This window comes from Vulpes vulpes, chromosome 16, assembly GCF_048418805.1.
Source record: "Vulpes vulpes isolate BD-2025 chromosome 16, VulVul3, whole genome shotgun sequence".
Classification (NCBI taxonomy): Eukaryota; Metazoa; Chordata; class Mammalia; order Carnivora; family Canidae; genus Vulpes; species Vulpes vulpes.
In genome coordinates this window covers 51,427,487-51,446,271 of record NC_132795.1, presented here as the reverse complement: position 1 = coordinate 51,446,271, position 18,785 = coordinate 51,427,487, and the positions used below count along the sequence as shown (strand labels likewise).

At 61.7% G+C, this 18,785-nt stretch overlaps 1 protein-coding gene and 1 long non-coding RNA gene across 6 annotated transcripts in view; both read left to right on the top strand.

The window, feature by feature from the left end:
- The window catches only part of PRR5 (proline rich 5), a 51,151-nt gene extending 41,301 nt beyond the window's left edge, over positions 1–9,850 (top strand). For 4 of the 5 annotated variants that reach the window (XM_072742149.1, XM_072742152.1, XM_072742153.1 and 1 more), the window contains exons 6-9: positions 2,886–2,977; positions 3,327–3,467; positions 7,215–7,350; positions 8,882–9,850. In XM_072742149.1, the coding sequence (XP_072598250.1) occupies positions 2,886–2,977; positions 3,327–3,467; positions 7,215–7,350; positions 8,882–9,357 (845 nt within the window). In that variant the 3' untranslated portion in view covers positions 9,358–9,850. Of the gene's footprint in view, positions 1–2,885; positions 2,978–3,298; positions 3,468–7,214; positions 7,351–8,881 lie in introns of all 5 variants that reach the window. The other variant, XM_072742150.1, reaches the window with a different exon arrangement.
- Positions 9,851–16,448: 6,598 nt separating this feature from the next.
- Positions 16,449–16,892, top strand: LOC140595945 (uncharacterized). The gene is made up of 2 exons (XR_011997941.1): positions 16,449–16,532; positions 16,740–16,892. It is a non-coding gene; the product is annotated as an uncharacterized lncRNA (long non-coding RNA).
- Positions 16,893–18,785: the final 1,893 nt, after the last annotated feature.

The following is an 18,785-nucleotide window of genomic DNA, read 5'->3' as shown; positions in this document are numbered from 1 at the left end:
GGAGCCCCAGTCTGGGGGCCACAGGGCCTGGCCTGCCGTTGCCCTCCCGCCACAGGCCTGAACCTCAGCATCCCCATCCCAGCGCTGTGGGGTTGGATGGGCTCCACCCGCGTGCTCACTACGGGTCAGGCCCCAGGTAGCCTCTGGGGGCTCGGAGATGGAGGAGATCAGCCCTGCCTGGCAGGGACCAATGGCCCAGCTAGGAACACAGATGTGGGCCAGACGGTGACAGTTCAGCGTGCCGAACGTCAGGCTGAAGGGAGGGCCTGGGGAAGGAAAGGTTAGCTCTGTCTTGGCAGTCAGGGAGGACTACACGAAAATGGTGACCCTCGAGCCAGGCCTCAAAACGTGGTCTGTTCGGGAGGAAGTTCGGCCCCCCTCAGTCCATGCCGTGGGGACATAGCCAGCACCACACCCCAAGGGGTGGCCTTTGGAGTCTGCCCCATCCACCTCCTGCCCCGGTGTGGCTCCCAGGGCAGCTCTCGAGACGATTCCCTGTGGCCAGCAGTGTCCTCAACGGTGCCTCTGCTGGAGGGCGACAGGGGGCCTTGTGGGCAGCCCCAGGACCTTGCCGCCTACCCCGCTCCAGCCTCCACCCGGGCCTTGGATATCAGCTCCCAGGCCCAGTGATTCCTGGAAATGGGAGACCTGGAGTCTCCCTCCGGGGCCGCGTGTGGTTCCGTGGTCTTGGAGCGTGGCTCACAGGAGTGGGCTCCGGCTGCCGCCAGGATGGCTCCTTGGTTGTCAGATGCTCCAGGACTCTGGGGAGGAGCTCGGGGGCTCCTGCAGGCTCCAGGCCCTAGGCCCGGGCCTCCCTCGTCCCGCAGGAATCCCAGCCTATTACAGACCATTTGGCCAAACCGCACAGTGGCCATGGCCCTGACTCCCCCGGGCCGTCCTCCTGGCCACCTGGCCTCCTCAGAGCCCCCGCTGCGGCCTTTTCTGCTGCCTTGTGGTCATCACGGGGCTGAGACCAGAGCCAAGATCAGCCTGGTGCCCTCCGGCCTCCCCGGCTGATCAAGGGAGACGGATGAGAACCTGGCTTCGGCTGAGCTTCAGCACGGACGCGGCCCAGCTGCGCCCACCAGTGGCTGTGCCTGTGGCCTGCTCTCCGCGAGCCTGCCGCCCCGTGCACGCAAGGACAGTCATCATGCCCGTCATCAGAGGATCACACACTGAGGCTCCAGTCGCAGGACTCCCCTGGGGTCTTCCACTGTGCCACCTGAAACTAACCCCCCACAGCCCTGCCGCCCCTTCGCTGGTGCCCCTAGACTTCAGCCCGCGGGAGACCGCAGCCAGTGGGCGAGGCCGTGCTTCCCGGCCTCTTGGTCAGCGTGCGGCTCTGATGGGGCCTGGTGTCCGTGTTTGACAACATGTGCTTTCCGCAGCGTTTCCACCCTGCGGCCTGGCCCACGCCCAGAGCCACCCCACGGCCGGCCCCGGGAACTGAGCCGCCTTTCTTCTTGCCAGGGGTGGCAGGGACCTGAAGGGACCTTTGTACGGGCAGAGCTCCACGGGCAGCGGCCCCCCCCCCCCCCGGGTTCTGCGGAGCTAGGTGCGGGCCCCGGGACTGGCTGCTGCCCCAGAGCCCCAGTGCCAGCGGATGGGCTGCGCACGGAGGCCCTGCCACTGTCGGATGGGCTGCCTGGGGCGCCCCCCGGGCCCCGCGGAGCCCCCGCAGCCCCACAGATCTGGGCCTTTGTGGATGGAACGTGTGGGGCCCAGAGCCCAAAGAAAGTAAGACAGGAGGCGAAGGCCTTTGTCTGCCTCGCCGTCCCTTGGGAGCCTCGAGATTGTCCCCCATGAGCAGTACTTGGGGAGGCAGCCAGCCTGTGGCACTTCACCCCCCTCACCCAGAGACACCCCTGCACCCCCTTTTATCCAGCCGGTCACTAGCCTGGTTTCCAGGGGGGAGGGGGGTCCCACCTCGCAGCAGGGGCCTTGGCGACACGAGCCGGGACCTGCTTATCCCAGACCCAGCAGGGCTTCATCCCTGCTGGGAGGGCCCAGGCTTCAGGGCCCAGGCTTCTGCACTTTGTGTTTCCTGGGGGAGCCCAGAGCCAGCCTGTGTCCTCCTCCCTCGGGGGCTGCACAGGTGCCCAGAGCTTGACCAAAGGCCTGCCCTCCACACATCTGCTTGTGCGGCTCCCACCCTGAGGGTGTCCAACCTGGCAAACCCAGCCGCCTCCATCAGTTTGGATGGCACCTCCTCCAGGAAGCCCTCCCTGCCTCATCCTCTTCACTTGTCTGCTTTTGCCCTACCTGGGACATGCTGTTCTTGGACGCCATCTCCCTGGCCCCCCAGATCCCACCTTGGGCAGCCCAGGGTGACAGGGACCAGGGCCCTCGAGGAAAAAGACCTGAATCTCAGAGGCTGTCTTTTCATCTGCCCACTGAGGTCACCCCTTCCTTCCACGGGCAGACAACGCCATTCGAGGTCCTGCTTCCCCGTCCTGTGACAGGTCCCCGGTGCCCAGCGTCGGTGCTCTGTAAACATCGGTGTGGGTAGATGGACTCCCCGCCTTCTGGGGGGTCACATGGGACTCGGGGGGGAGGGGAGGACGAGGCTGAGGAGGGGATGGGAGCCTCCAGCCAGTGCTAGCCAGTGCCGCCTCCACCCTGGGCCCCGTCACGGGGACCCTGTCACAGCTCACCTCATCCCCGCGGCACTGGGAAGTTAGCCCCTGCACTGTCCTACTTTATTGATGGGGAAACTGAGGCACAGGGAGGCCACAGAGCGGACCCCAGGCCACGGGGCTGCCAAGTGCTGGGGGTGGGGGGCCTTCCAAGGCCCGGAGCCCGGCCCACAGCTCCTGTGTCCTCCTGCACACGGGAGAGAGGACGGGGTAGGGGCGGTGAGCAGCGACGGCTGCCTGTGCCCACAGGACAGAAACTGCTGGACTCGCTGGCAGAGACCTGGGATTTTTTCTTCAGTGACGTGCTGCCCACGCTGCAGGCCATCTTCTACCCGGTGCAGGTGAGGGGCCCCCAGCTGCAGGACACCTGGGACCCAGGTCATGGCCCGACCCGGTCACGGGCATGTCCCTGGGCATCTCAGAACGAGTTTCCCGCCCACAATTGGGAAATAAGGACATTCCCCTGGTACAGGCCTGTAAAGCCCTGAGCAGTGCGTGGTAGGCCCTGCCTGGCACACAGTAGGGCCTCGGTGTGGGGCAGGAGCCTCCCCTCAGGACCGGGGCTGTCCGGGAGCGGGATGAGGTGGAAGGGGGGCCCCGAGGGTCAGTGGGGCCTGGATCTGTGGATGCGGGGGGAGGCAGGGGTCTCGTGACGGCAGCAGGGCGGGGGACGCGGCACTCTGTCTGCAGGGCAAGGAGCCGTCAGTGCGCCAGCTGGCCCTGCTGCACTTCCGGAACACCATCACCCTGAGCGTGAAGCTGGAGGACGCGCTGGCCCGCACCCACGCCCGCGTGCCCCCCGCCATCGTCCAGATGCTGCTGGTGCTGCAGGTGGGTGGGGGCCCACGGAGGCGCATCTCTGGGCACCAGGCCAGGCCCCCCAGAGGCAGAGCCTGAGACTCATTCGGGTCCACGTGGCACATCCGGGATGCTTCTCAGGAAAAACCTGTGAGGGGAGAGGGAAGCAGGAGGAGCCCAGGAGGTGCTGGGGGAAGGTGAGCGTTCAGGACAGGCCTGGCCTCCGCCTGGTTCCCTGGGGAGCCTGGGGTGTCCCTCATGGGCAGGGGCTGCCGTGCCTTCACGCCCCTCCCCAGTCCATCGTCGGGGCTGTTGGCCACCTGCCCATGGTGGTTCCAGAGGTTTCTGTGTACCCGCCAGGGCAGCTTCAGGAAGGCGGCAGCCGCAAGGTGTTGGCGGCCACCCTCCAGCCCCTGGGAGTGAGTGGCCCGCCCGAGACCGCAGAGGGGCTGACGGGCCACCAGCCTGTGCTGCAAACACGGCTTTTTGCGAACGGCCGCATCTCCGGCCCCGTGATGGGCACAGTGTCCCGCAGTTACCACACTGTGGCAAGACAAGGTTAGGGACCGTCAGCCGCCCCATGGTACAGGCGGGGTGTAGAGTCCTCGTCCATCCAGGGCTGATGAGGCCTGTCCTCGCCTGCGTCTGATGAGGCGAGGACAGGTCAGTGTTCTGTATCCCCCGAGCATGTGGGTGCCCTTCTAAAGTAGGGTCTGCGAGGCTGGTCTGGGGTCAGGGGGCAGCCAGTGAAGGTTCCAGAGCAGGGAAGGGCTGAAGAATGTGGAGGTCTAGGGCTCGGTGAACTGTACTGGGTGGGAGCTGGTGCCGGGCCTGCCACAGATTTGGAAGGATTTTCGGGGCCCCTGGCTGGATGGAAATGGGACCTCAGGACAGTGTGTCTCAGCCTCTTTTCTCACCTGTGTGACAGTGAAACTGCCTGCCTGCAGGGCACATTCCAGCACTAAGGGGGTTAAACCCGGTGTAAAGCCCCTGGTGGTGCTTCTGGGAACCCAGTGGCTGGACCAAGATTTAGAGCCAGGAAGGGGGTCTCACCTTGATCCCAAGAACACAGGTAGGTGGGGGCCAGGCTGGGCAGTGCTGCCCCCTGGTGGCCTCTCTGCCTCACACAGCTTCCCGGGCTTGGCCCTGCGGCCTCCAGGACTTGCCCTCCTGCCCCCACCCCCTACCCCATGGGTACAGCCCTGGCCGCACACCTGTGCTATTGCCCCACTCCCCACCCGGCCTGCACGTTGAAGGAGCTTGTCTCATGCCCCCGGTGCCCTTGTCCTCACTGCTTTCCCGTCCCAAATGGATCTAATGTCACAGCTGCTGGTGAGCATGTGCTTGGGACCAATTGTGCTCCCTGTGCTTCTCCAGCAGAGTGACCGTTCTCCTTCCCAGGCCCCGGGGCAGCAACTGTGCATCGGAGTGCCTGCCAGGCATGCAGCCCCTGGTCCCCCATTCTCTCCCTGTGCACCCGGGGGCAGAGACAGACATCCTTTGTAGGTCTCAGGAGTGAAGCAGTGTGAAACTCACAGAATGGCCCAGCTGAGCGGAAGCATCGTGGTCATCCTTGCCGCTGTTGCTGGGGGTGGAGGGGGCTCCAGGGAACGTGGGGTCCTTCATGGCAACCTAGAACCCCACTGCCCAGACCTCTGGGGTCTGTAGTGATGGCTCCTCTTTCATTCCTGCTGTTAGGAATTCACATCCTCTGTTTTAGTCAGCCTGGCTGGAGGCTTAGAGACGTTGCTGGTCTTTCCAAGGAGCAGCTTGGGGTTGCGTTGATTATCTCTGAGGCTTTCCTGTCTTCGGCTCGCCTACTTCTACTCTTATTATATTTGTTCTGCTTTCTTCGAACTTTGTTTGCTCTTCCTTTTTCTAGTCTCCTGAAATAGAAGCTTAGATCATTGGCTTTCAGCTTTCTCTGTCCTAGTATATTCATTTGATGCTACAGCTTCCCTCAGGGCATGGTCTCCAGTGCATTCACTGTGTTTTCATGTTCATTTCACCCAAAACATTTTATTTATTTATTCATGAGAGATACACAGAGAGAGGCAGAGACAGGCAGAGGGGAAGCAGGTTCCATGCAGGGAGCTCGATGTGGGACTCGATCCTGGGTCTCCAGGATCAGGCCCCAGGCCGAAGGCAGGTGCTCAACCGCTGAGCCACCCAGGCATCCCTCACCAGAAACCTTTTAGTTGTTAAGATTTCTTCTTCAACCCATGGGTTATTTCAAAGCAAGTCAGTTGTTTCATCTGCACGTATTTGGGGATCTCCTGGTTGTCTTCCTGTTCTGAGTCCTGGCTTCATGCTCCTGTGGTCTGAGAGCAGGCACTGTAGGATTTCGGTCCTTGTCCATGTGTGAAGGTGTATCTCACGGCCCCGAACGTGGCCGGACCTGGCAGGTGTCCCACGGGAGCTGCGGATGCATGTTCTGCCGTCGTCGGGGGAGAGCAGTCTGCTCGTGATGAGATCCAGTCTATTGGGGGTAGCATTGAGTTCCACGTGTCCTTCCCGAGTTTCTGTCTGTCTCTGTGCAGGGTTGAGGTCCCCGACCATGAGTGGATTCACGGCCCCTCCCGTGGCTCTAGCAGTTTGCCTCACCTGGTCGGATGCTCTGTTATTAGGTGCAGGCACCTTAGGGGTTGTCACACCATCCCAGAGAGTTGACCTTTGTATCATTATGTCATGACTTTCATGACTCCTGATGATGCTCCTTGGGCCAGAGTCCACCCTGTCTGAAGTAACTTGGCTGCTCCTGCCCTCCTGAGACTGGCATCGGCGTGGCACAGCTCTCAACCCTCTGCTTCTATTTATTTTTATTTATTTTTTTAGAGAAAGAGAGAACCCTAAGCAGGCTCCCTGCCCTGCATGGAGCCCAGTGAGGGGCTTGATCCCATGACGCTGAGATCGTGACCTGAGCCAAAATCAGAATTCGAACCCTTCACTGACGGAGCCCTCCAGGCACCCCTCACCCCTTTACGTTTAGTCTGTGGGTTTCTCGTAGGCAGTGTGGCTGTCTGTAGCTGTCATCTGATGTCCTAAGGGTGTCATGTGCTGTGAACCAGCAGCAGCCCCCTGAGGAGGGATGTTGTCCCCTCATTCCTTCAGACAGTGACTCTGTGAGCGCTCACTGGAGCCCAACTGTGCCAGCCCTCTGCCGGGGATGCTGGGGCACCAGCTTGCACCCCCTCAGCAACACCCAGGCTGTCCTCCGGGCGGCTGCCTTCCTCGGGCTCTGGCTCTGATGGAACCGGAGGAGGTGGAGCTCCCTTCAGAGCTCGGATGAGGGGGGTCAGGGAGGAAGTGGACAGCTGGCAGGGCCAGGCGGCAGTGTGGAGAGGAAGGGGGGCAGCCTCCCTGGGGCAAGGAGCAAGGGCCCCCAGGGCGGTGATGCTGTCGCTCAGTGAGGTCAGCTGGTGCGTCCCCCAGGACTGCCTGGAGCCTCTGGGAGGCCAGTGCATGGGGTTGGGGTTGGGGTTGGGGGGCTCTCTTCCAAAGGGCAGAGTACAGGTTTCTCAACCTGGTGTGGCCACAGGGTGTCACAATCTTTCAGGCCACTCCAGCTGCCATGTGCAGAGGGCAGCCTCGAGGGTGTCAAAGCAGGGAGGGACAGACACCCTGACTCAAGAAGGCTGGGAAGGGAGGTCACCACGGGCTCGGGTGGGGGCCAGAAACCCGGGGGTCTGGCTGTTGGTGGTGACTGTTGAGCTCAGTCTGACTGGGCCGGGCAGGCGAGGACCTGTCCGGTGACCACCCGCCTCCCTCCCTCTCTTGCAGGGGGTGCACGAGTCCCGGGGTGTGACCAAGGACTACTTGCGGCTGGAGACGCTGATCCAGAAGGTGGTGTCACCCTACCTGGGCACCTACGGCCTCTACTCCAGCGAGGGCCCCTTCACACATTCCTGCATCCTGGGTAGGGCTTGACTGGGCCGTGGGCGGGGAGCTGGGTAACCTCTGGCCCCATCCACCGCTGCCCAGGCCCACCAGGGAATCCGGCCATCCAGGCTCCCCAGGGAATAGACGGCCAGAACCAGATCCCACTGGGAATGGGCTTTTCTGTCAGGCATAGACCGGTCCGGAGCATTCACCAGCCCTGCTGTGTGCAGGGACCTGGTGGGCCAACGCCACACACGGCGACATGACGACTCCCCTACAGCCCGGCAGAGGCTTCTGTGTTCCCAGTGAGGTCCCATCCGAGTTCTGTCCTGAAAGTCAAGAGTTGGCCAGCAGAGGGCACAAGCATGTGCAAAGGCCCAGAGCCCAAGGAACCCAGCTTGTTTGGGGATCGCAGGGGTGGGGCTGCCTGGCCTGAAGGGCAGAAGCCAGCCACGTGGCTCCTTTAACAGATGCCCCATTGGTTCATTGGGCTCAGTAAACAGCGTCTGCTGTGCCCCGGCCCCTGTTCTTGGCCCTGGGGGGTCCTCACAGACCAAGCCCCAGCCACGTGGGCTCTCACCACCAGGGACCAAGCAGATGAGAGTCCAAGGGGCTCCATACCTGGGTGATGGGGGGGCCAGGGTGGGAAGCCCAGGGAAGCCCCCCCCGCCACCGGAAGTGACCGGTGAGCTGAAGGAAGGGGAGCCAGGCTGGAGAGAGGTGCATGAAAACGTGGTGGACGGGGCACGGTGCACAGGGGCTCCTTGGAAGTGCCCACTGGCCGCTGGTGGGGAGCACCTGTCTCCTGCCCTGGAAAGGGCCCTGAGCCGCTCACCACGCTCAGTCCTGCCACATGGTGGCCGCTCCATGGAGCTGGGGGCCCCGAGTGGGAGCCTGAGATCCTGGCCCCCCCCCAGGCCCAGCCACCATCTCCTGCCCTCTGGGGCACCCAGCACGCTCCGAATAAAACCCCAGCCCCGCCATCACGTGAGAAGACCCTTTGTCATCCTGCCCCCACCCCCCATTCCAGCACTCACCACTACCTGGTCTGTGGGCACCCACGTGGGTTTGTTGTCCTCCCCACATACACACGCCAGACTCCAGGTCTGACGCAGGAGGAGCTGTGTCTGCCTGGGAAAGCATTGGCACGTAGGAAGTGCTGAGATCTTTGACTTTCCACAGGCAGGGAAACTGAGGCACATGCACATTTGAACCAAGCAGTTGACTTGAGCCGGCCCCCGCCCAGCTCCTGCCCATCCAGGGGAACAAAGAAGTGATGTGGGGACAGACCCAGTGTCAGAGCTGGGGTGGGGACCCGCGTGCCTCTCCCTCACTCTCTGAGCTGCCCCAACAGGAGTGGTGGACGGGGACTGGGTCAAGGATCCACACCAATTTGGCTTTTCCCCGTGGCTGTCCTTTCATGCAGAGCTAAGCACACAGGAGGTGCTGGCTGTCCTCTGGGCCCAGGAAGGGCCTGGAACACACGGGTGCCTGGGTTTGCCAAGTGGCTGCTGCCCACCTGGCCCCTGGCCTCCCGGGCCTGACACCTCGTCTGTCTGTCTCTGCAGAGAAGCACTTCCTGCGCCGCTCCCGCTCAGGGGACGTTCTGGCCAAGAACCCCGTGGTGCGCTCCAAGAGCTACAACACCCCGCTGCTGAACCCCGTGGCGGAGCACGAGGCTGAGGGTGCAGCAGCCGGTGGCCCTGGTATCCGCAGGCACTCGGTCTCGGAGATGACGTCCTGCCCCGAGCCCCAGGGCTTCTCTGACTCGCCTGGCCAGGGCCCCGCCGGGGCCTTCAGACCATCTCCAGTGCCCCAGTCGGGGCCGTGCCCCAGCAGACTGTACCCCCCCAGCCAGCCCCCCGAGCCTGGCCCAGGCGCGGCCCACGGCTCCCCGCCCTCCTCTAGTCCAGAAAACCTGGTGGACCAGATCCTGGAATCCGTGGACTCGGATTCGGAAGGAATCTTCATTGACTTTGGCCGGGCCCGTGGCTCTGGCGCATCGGAGTTCGAGGGGGCTGGGGGTCGGCAGAGCATTGTGTGAGGGCCCCGCGTTTTTACTGCCCCCGTGTGTGTGCCTGTCGGGTGCATGTGTGCAAGAGGTTTTTTTACTCTTTCCTGTGGGCGCCAGCCACTTTGCCATTTCCTGAGTCTCTGTTGGAAAAACCACCACCACCCCAGCCCCCAGCCCCGCTCCGTGCTGGGGCCTCTTGGCTGCTCCACCTGCCTCACAGGTCACCAGGTCCGCTGGGCAGCCGTGTGTGCATGGAACAGACATTGCCACCGCCCCCAGCCTGCCCCGGCCCGCCAGTGTCCACCCCCGTGGACACCGAACCCTGTGACTCAGCCGGGCCTCCAGAATGATCCCCAGAGCAATGGGGGTCGGTCACAGACCTGCCTAACCCCTTCCCGTTCGCCTCAGGCCACAGCGTGACCTGTGTGTGCCTGACCCAGACCCACGAGCCACCCGTCCTCACTCTGCCCGGGGCGGCTGGCCGTGGGCAGGAAGAGGATGGAATAAAACCTGTCTGCCCCAATCCCGAGCTCATGTCTGTGACGCCAGGCCCCAGACCTCCTTCCCCGGGGCTCACCCCCAGATCTCACATCTCGGTCCCAGGGCAGGTTGCTGGGGCCCAGTTCCTCTGCCCCATCCTGATAGTGGGGCTCAGAGGCCCTGAAAAGGAAGAGCTGGAAGGCGGGGTAGCCTCTTAGGAGTGGCTGGGACCATGGTAGGAAGGGCACACGCATAGGGTCAGGGATGGGCACGGCCACCAGCGAGGGAAGAGCACGTGAGGTTTCTTGTGGGCCGGGTGGGGATGTTTCTCATCTGGTTGGAAGGCAACCCCCTGCCCCATTCAAAGGGCTCACCCTTCGAGTTCATCTCTTGGAGGTAGGGAGGGGGCCCACGGGATGGGGGCTGGAGAGTGCTGTGCACTGGGTGGTCAGGAGGGGAGGCTCACTGATGGTGACACAGGGCCCGCCAGCCATGGGGATTTGCGCAAGGAGCCGTCTGCGTATCTCCTAGGAGACCCAGCCAGGAGCCCCCGCTTCAGCTCAGGGCACAGATGTGCCGTGGGGCGGCCGGCCAGAAGGAGCTCTGGCTTGTCATCTGTGAGATGGGAATGTACTGACTTCACGAGCTCCGTGCCCCCCCCCCCCGCCCCCGCCCCGGCACTTGGAAGGTGCTCCAGGAACAGGTGGGCCGCCCCGAGTAGGGGGCAGCCGGGCAGCTGGGAGGACAAGAGTGAGCAACCCCAGCCTCGGGAACTGGGCCGGAAGCCTGTTCCAGGTCGGAGAACTAATGAGAAGGGCCACTCGGCTGGGCCAATGGGGCTGAGATCCCTGAACTGCCTTCCTTGGCTCCCAGCTCCCTCCTGGAACCCAGGATAGGCTTGGAGCCAGCTAATGGATTGGGATGGGGGTGATGACCATCAGCAGGGTCCCCTCCAGGCAGAAGGGCCAGGCCAAGGCCAGAAATGGCAGGAACCTGTGTGGCTCTGCCCTCACCGGGGGGCTGGGTCCTCTGTTCTGTGCCCACCTTCTAGTGTTAAGGGCTCCCTTGCAGAGGTCTGGGCATCCCAGGCCCCTGGGGACTCTGGTGGCACCTGCTAGTACAGGGACTCACGGCCAGGTGTGGCCTTTGTCTGTGGGGACCCCAGAGCTCTGACAAAATACTGCCCTGGGCAGAGGGAGACCCCATACGCCAGCCTGTGGTGCCTCACCTGTGATGGAGAAGGTGAGCCCCCAGGAGGGTGGATGCAGAGCCTGGGTCCTGAAGAAGTGGAGGGGCTGCCCCCAGGACCCCCCCTTAGAGGAGCAGCTCATCACCTGGGCTGGGAGCAGGTCTAGTGTTACACCCAGCCTTGTTCAAAAAACATTTAAGGTAAACCGAAACATCTTGTCATAAATGGGTAAATGACATGAAAACTCAGGACCAGGGGTCACATAATTTAAAGGACCAGGTTCAGCTTCCTCCCCGCAATCCACAGAACGTCTCATGTACAGATGTGCGGGCCTTGGCCTTGGATGAAGCACCAGCATCCCTTCCGAGAACCAAACTTTCTTACGACGAAGGCCACATCCCCGGTCAGGTCTCACTTTGGCCACCAGGGAGCTCAGGCCAGGCCCCAAGCTGGCTGCGGCTAGTGCAAGCCTGTGGCCCAGGAGCCTGCTGTCCTACCCCACCCCACCTGCCACCCCTAGTCCCTCCACCTGTTCCCTCCACGGGACCCCTCACTGTAACTTCAGGGGCAGACACGGGGCGTGGGGCTGGAACCTTCTACGGTGCAGGCATTCTAGATGTGGAGAAGCCCGTACCTCTGCAGCCCCAAGCCCTGGAAGAGAACTGGGCCCGGGAAGGGGCCCCGGGGCTTCGAGCTCCTGGGAGACCCGCTCAGAGGGGTCCGTGATTAGTCCGACCCCTACCAGGAGGCCACCTGTCCTGTCCCCGCCGAGCCCCAGCCACAGGTCAGCGAGCCTATGGAACGTTCACTATTCGTGGTTGGTCCGCCCACGGCATCACCAGGGAACCTTCCCCATGGGCTGGGCTGTAAGAACCCACCTTACTGTTTCTGTCTTCGTTGTAGGTTCTCCGGACACTCTCTGGCCCCTGCATGGGGCGTGGGGGTCTCGGGCCCAGCCTGCACCTGCCTATGCGGACTCTGCGTCTCAGCCAGCCCCCACGGGACCCGCGTGCTGTGACCCGCACCAGACACCGGCAGCCCTCCGTCCCAGGCGGGTGCTCCAAGGGTCTGAAGTGAAAAGTCCCGCTAAGCATCAAAGTCAGTAGCGCTTCGGGCAGAAACTCGCCCAAAAGCAGGCAGTGGAGCCGAGGGGTGGTGGGAACGGGGCACCCACTCTATCCCGCAGCCTCAGCCGATGAAGAGGATGGTGGCGGGGGTGCAGGGGGACAGAGGGCCACACAGCGGGAAATCTGGGAAAAACCAACAAAGCTGTCTTAAACGATTCAACCCGGGAACCCCGTGTCCGAGCTGCAGAGGGGGTCCCGCTCTCCGTCTCGGGGTGCTGCCTCGGTCTGTGTGACTCCTTGGGGCACCTGCGAAGCCCGTCTAGCACGTCCTTAGAATGGCGCTTTTACAAGAAAACACAGATGACGAGGGGAGACGCACGCAGACGTCTGCAGAACGTGTCAGTGGCGGCGCCCGGGTCGGAGCCACAGCCAGATCTCACGCGGGCCCGTACCCCCCTGCCCACTTGTCAGGACCTGAAGTGACATTTCAGGTCTCAGCACCCCCTGGGTGTGATGTGAGCCTGTGTGATCGCTGCTGGGGACAGACGCTGGGTGCTGCTCCTGGGCCCGGGCTCCGCCGACCGTGCACTCCTCAGGAGGGACGCTAACGGACGCTGCTGTCCTTCCATCCAGTGCATCAGCTCAGGGAGCTGAGGACTGGCACTCCAGCCCCTGCGGCTCACCTCTGGGGGCGGGGGGGCGGGGGACTCAGGGCACCCTCCCCTGGGAGCCCCCCTGCCGTGTGGCCCTGTTCAGGGCGCTCCCTGGCTTCCTCCATGGGGGCCGCCGGCTTCCCCTTCCTGCCAGAGTCACCGGGACCCAGCGCTTGGGAGTGACAGGTGCCCCACCTGTCACCCTTGATGCCTCCTCACCCTCCTGCCTGTACCGCTGCCCCCGCCCGGCTGGGCTGCCTCTCTCCCCAGCTGCACCCCGGGGCAGCCAGGGAGGCTGCTCCACAGCACGGGGGCTGCCCCCCGTTGCCCTCCTGCCCTCCCGGAGCCCCCTGCAGCTGCCCGCTGCCCTGGGCCTGGTGCGGAAGGCCCTCCATGGGGGCGCCTCTCTAGGCCGCCTCTGGCTGGGGCTCCCCGCATCGACTCCCTCCTCCATGCACGTGCAGCACATGCAGCACATGCACACCCCTGCGTGCACACCCCTGCGTGCATACCCCTGCGTGCATATGCACATGTGTGCACACACACTCCCCTTCCTGAGGCCCTTTGCTGCTTCCCACTGCTGCCTGCACCCCTCATTCTTTGCTTTCCCTGAGCCGGACCCCTCTGCCTGGCGTACTTCAAGATTCCCCAAGTGCAAGATGCTCCCTGGTTTCCCTGAGGGGAAACCTGGCCAAGCCTCCCCTGGCACCCCCACCCCCACCCCCCTTCCTAAGGCCTGTGACATTCCCACGACACCATGGGCCCCAGGAAGGCAGGCCTGGGCTAACCCGGCTGAAGACACTGGGAGCTCCATGGCCCCGGCTGCCTCCCTCACCTGCACCTGTGGAATCCAGGAGGGTTGAGGCTAAAATGAGGAGGGTCCCCTCCTGGAAGAAGACACAGGACCAGGATGGGAAGAGTGGGCAGCTGGGGCCCAGGCCCCAAAGCAAGGCCCCCTCCTTCATCACATTCTCCATGAACAAGCCCAGTGCACCAGAGCATCCAGGAACTGAGGGGCTTTCACGGACCTCCCACGAGGAGGGGAGGTGGAATCGGGGGGGAAGGGGGGCTGCAGGAGAGAGTTTCCACCTCCCACCCCCCCTGCACACACCTCTGCATTCCCTGCTGGAACTCAGGTTCCCCTGGAGGTCATGCTCATCTATGCAGACACTAATGCACACATGCATACGTGTGTCTCTGTCTCTGTCTTTCTTTGTCTCTGTCTCTACCTCTCTACCTCTGTCTCTCTGTCTCCGTACCGCCAATGGCACTAAACCATCCTGGCCCTGCCCCCTCGGCATCTTCCCTGTTTTCTGGCAGAAAAGGTCAGCTCGGTCCCTTGGTCCCAGGCTTCCAAACCCAGCCTGTCACCCTTCCTAACAAGCAAAGGCCCTTTCGGCCGCCAGGACCCACCCACTTTGGGAGGCAGGAGAACCGGAGGTCGAGAAAGCCACCTCCGGGGACCGGGAGAATTTTACAGCAGCAGCTGTCCTGGCCCCCAGAATCTTTTTTTTTTTTTTTTTTTTTAAAGTCAAAGGTGTTTTACTTATTTTTTTTTAATTTTTATTTATTTATGATAGTCACAGAGAGAGAGAGAGAGAGGCAGAGACACAGGCAGAGGGAGAAGCAGGCTCCACGCACCGGGAGCCTGATGTGGGATTCGATCCCGGGTCTCCAGGATCGCGCCCTGGGCCAAAGGCAAGCGCCAAACCACTGCGCCACCCAGGGATCCCTGGCCCCCAGAATCTTGACGCTCTTGCTCTGGGCCAGCGCCCGCGTCGTCCTCCCATCCCCGCCCCTGTCCCTGTCCCTGGGGCTGCCTACTACCACACATCCCATTTCACAGGCCACAGGACAGAGGCTCCAAGAGGTGTGAGGCCAGCTATGGTCCCTCGGCTGAGAGGGAGGCCGTGCCAGGGCCCTGTCATACCTCGGTCCCACTGGAGAGCTCTGGTGGCTGCTGGCCAGAGCATTAGGGGACGGGGACGGGGACGGGGGACCCATGGCTGGGACCTGCGCCTCCCGGGGCCACATGCCTGCTGGATGAGCTGAATGGTGGAGGAGCCTCTGGGGAGCAGGAAGGCCAGGCCAGAGGGAGCCTTGGTCCTTTTCTTGGAAAAGGTAAAGAAAATCCTGTCGTATTGTTAGTCCCTCTCCACCCTCCCTGTCATCTACCCTTTCCTTCCTGTCATCTCAGACTTCAGTTCAAAATGGCACAGGCGTGTCTGCGTGGACTTGTTAGAGGATGGAGCTCACTGCAAATGCATGGGTGGTGTGGGGAACACGCTCATGCATGACTGGAGGGGCCCCCAAACTTTACAGGCAGACGGGGACACACCCAGGCACGTCCCAGTCTGCCCGTGATCCTTGCCCTGCCGAGTGGCCCTGAGCAGCATGTTTCAGAGACTGCCTCCTTCCCTGGGGCTCCCTGCTTCCTCCCCCAGCGCTCCCGGGGGGCCTCCTCAGTCCTGGGGTCAGTCCTGGGCGCGGGTGTGGGAGGGCCACCTGTTCCCGGGGCTCACTCAGCATCCAGGGCCGCTCTGGTCTGCCTGCCTCACCCCTGGAGAGGCCCCCAGCCCAGGCAGCCGGCCCCTCCCCTCCTTCTCCCTGGCGCTGCCCAGAGGTGGGCCTACCATCCTGGGGCTCTGTCTGGGCAGGCTGGGCAGAGCCTCCGAGGAGCGGGACATACCCCTTGCGGCCCCAAGTCCAAGCCCACCTGGGGTGTCTACTCCTCAATCTGTTCAAGCCTTGGGGAGGGGTATGCTCAGCCCCCCAACTGTCCCGTTCAATTGCTCCCACTGCCACTGCTCCTGGCTTTCAAATGGGCACCTTCTCACTGGACCCTCAAGTGGTGGACGGAGAGCTCCTCCCATGTCTCTCCTTCAGGACACTAATCCTATGGGGTCAGGGCCCCCTGATCTCTGACCTCATTTAAACCTTAATTACTTCTTGGGGCACCTGGGTGGCTCAGCGGTTGGGCATCTACTTTCAGCTCAGGGCATGATCTCGGGGTCCTGGGATCGAGTCCCCATCTCTGAGTCTGCCTCTGAGCCGAAGGCAGACGCTCAACCGCTGAGCCCCCCCAGGTGTCCCCGAATATTGTTCATTCTTAAAAAAAAAAAGAAGGCGATCCTGACACGTGCCACAACACGGAGGGGCCTTGGGGACATCATGCTCAGTGAAACAAGCCAGTCACAAAAGGACAAGGACTGTCGGATTCCATTTTATAGGAAGCCCCTAGAGTCATCAGACTCAGAGAGGAAGAAAATAGAAAGGTGGTTGCCGGGGGCTTGGGGAGTGGGACGGACGTGTCTAGTGGGGACAGGGTTTCAGTTTTGGACAATGAAGGGTTCCGCAGCGTGAGTGTACTTCACAGGACGGTGCAGGATACTTAGAAGGGGTCAGGACGGAGGGAGGGAGAGAGCAGGGAAGGGAGACCTCCTTCCCTCCCTGTGGCACTTTCCTTGGGGAGTGTGGGGCGCCCCACGCTGGCCCCTCTGTGGAGGCCTGAGTGGGGGGAGCATTATTCCAGCAAGGGACTGTGGTCTCCGAACTCCGGGAGTGTCCATCAGTGACCTTGGGGACTCCGTGCAGCTTCAGCCAGGGATGCAGCGGGCACAGACTCAAGCCCCTAATATCACGATGTTCTTCTGCTCTCTGCCTCCTGGGCACCTGGAAGGCCCCCACTTCCTTGTCTCCTTGTGGCAGCTGGGGCCACATGACCAGCTCTGGCTGGCGCGTTCTCTGCAGAAGGGATGTGGGGCCCTTGGGAGCTGCCAGGTGGAGATTCTCCGGAGCTCACCTTCCCTCTGTGTGGTGAGTGGCACTGTTCTAGATGGGACAGCTCTGCTAGGTGAGGTCTTGGGGGCTGCAGACATGTGGTGTGAATGAGAGGTAGACCTAAGTCTGTGTGAGCCCCTGAGATGGGGGGGCTGTTTGTTACTGTGGCATACCCTGGCTTGACCTGACTGATACACTCTTCTTTCCCAAATGCTCTTTCCCTTGGACGCCTGGGGGGCTCAGTGATTGAGCATCTGCCTCCGGCTCAGGGCATGATTCTGTGATCCTGGGATCGAGTCCTGCATCGGGCTCCCTGCATGGAGCCTGCTTCTCTCTCTGCCTGTGTCTCTGCCTCTCTCTCTCATAATAAATAAATAAATAAAATATTTTAAAAAATACTCTTTCCAAAGTGGTTTGTGAGTGGGGGGAGAAGGTCGAAGGGGATACGCGGTTTTATATGTTTATACGCACGCATGCCCTCGTGGGCAGAGCCGGGACCCTGGGCTCTGATCCTGAATTGGTCGCTGCTGTGTGACATTAGGCAAGTACTCCATCCTCAGTTTCTGGCTTCGGTAGCACGGATTTTTCCAGACACAAAATTCTGTGGCTGGTGATATTTCTTTGCTTGTGCATGCACTATGGACACACGCAGAGCCCGGCTGTAGGATTGTAAGCTCCCAGACACCAGCGTCCCTGATTAAGTAGCTCTGCGCAGACGACAATGCATGGGGTAGACAAGCGCTTAATGGGTTTTGACCTGAAAGTGATAATGGCTTAATAATAAACGGACGGTCTTACCCCAAGAACGCTCTTCCCCATTGACTGATGTGTTTGCTTAGAGCTCAGAACCGCTTTAACAGGCTGTAAAAAGCTATAAAAATGTAAAGTATCATCCACATCATCACAAGAAGAATTTCTCATGCTGACATTTCTCTTTTCACTAAGGGGATTTATGTCAGCCTGTGTTTGGCGGGGGGAGAGGGGAGGATGCGGGATCTGGCAGGGTTCGTGTTTGCCAGCCCCCGAAGTAGATTCTGTCTCAATATAGGGAAGGAGGTCGCTAAAGGATGTTGGGAGATCCCAGCCGTCGGGAGTGGGAGAGCCAACACCGAGGCACCACTCCTTCCAGGAGCAGGGACCCAACCCACTCCAAGGGACACACCTGATGGGAAAACAGCCACTCCTGCAGGCCCTGCCAGGGACACCCCCACTGCGTGGAGATGCCCCCACTGCACAGTGATGATCCCACTGCACGGAGATGCCCCCACTGCACGGAGATGCCCCCGCTGCACAGAGATGCTCCAGTTACACAGAGATGCTCCCACTGCATAGAGATGTTCCCATTGCACAGGGATGCTCCTACTGCATAGGGATATTCCCACTGCACAGGGATGTTTCCACTGCACAGAGATCTTCCCACTGCACAGAGATGCTTCCACTGCACAGGGATGTTCCCACTGCACAGGGATGCTCCAGTTGCACAGAGATGGTCTCACTGCACAGAGATGCCCCCACTGCACAGAGATGCTCCCACTGCAGAGACACTACGATTGCACAAGATGCCCCCACTGCACAGAGATGCTCCAGTTGCACAGAGATGCTCCAGCTGCCACCAGGACTGACACCAATCATGTCCCAGGTACTTGTAGCCACCGCAGCCTCCCCCACCCCTCCACTCACATGCCCAGCCGCCCTTTCCACTGTAATATATTCCAGGACTGCTTCCTCCCTAAGAGCATACATCATGATGGTGGAGCCTAAGTCCCTGTTTGGGCCCTGGTTGCGAAGGAAAACGAGTAAACCTATTGTCTGGCCACCTTGGGCAGAGAGACTAGGAGGAGTGGGAGTCCCAGTGTAGCAGGGGCATGTGAAAGGGGCAGGGTGCCAGAGGGCACAACCGGTGTCCCACCCTCATGTCAGATAGGGCATCAAGAGTGTGGCCTGCTCAGTTGCAAATCCACAGGATTTCAATAATTAGGTCCAAATGATCCCAGAAAGCATCGTGCAGGGTGCACATGGGTTGTACTCAGTTTGCAGTGAGTGCTAACAACCAGATGCATTTGCTCTGAAACAGGGGCGGGAGCAGGCTTGGAGGGTGGGTGAGAAACCTGCCCTGAACTGGGAGCTGGCCCGGGCTGCACCGCTGCAGGGAGGCCCTCGCCTCCCCCCGGGTCTTAGGGGCCTGGCCCGTGAGGGAGAGATTGGGTCGGGATCTAGATCCCTTTAGGCTCCATCCAGCCACCACGCCCACACTCAGCAGGGAAATTCTGGTTTCGAGGTTTTAATAAG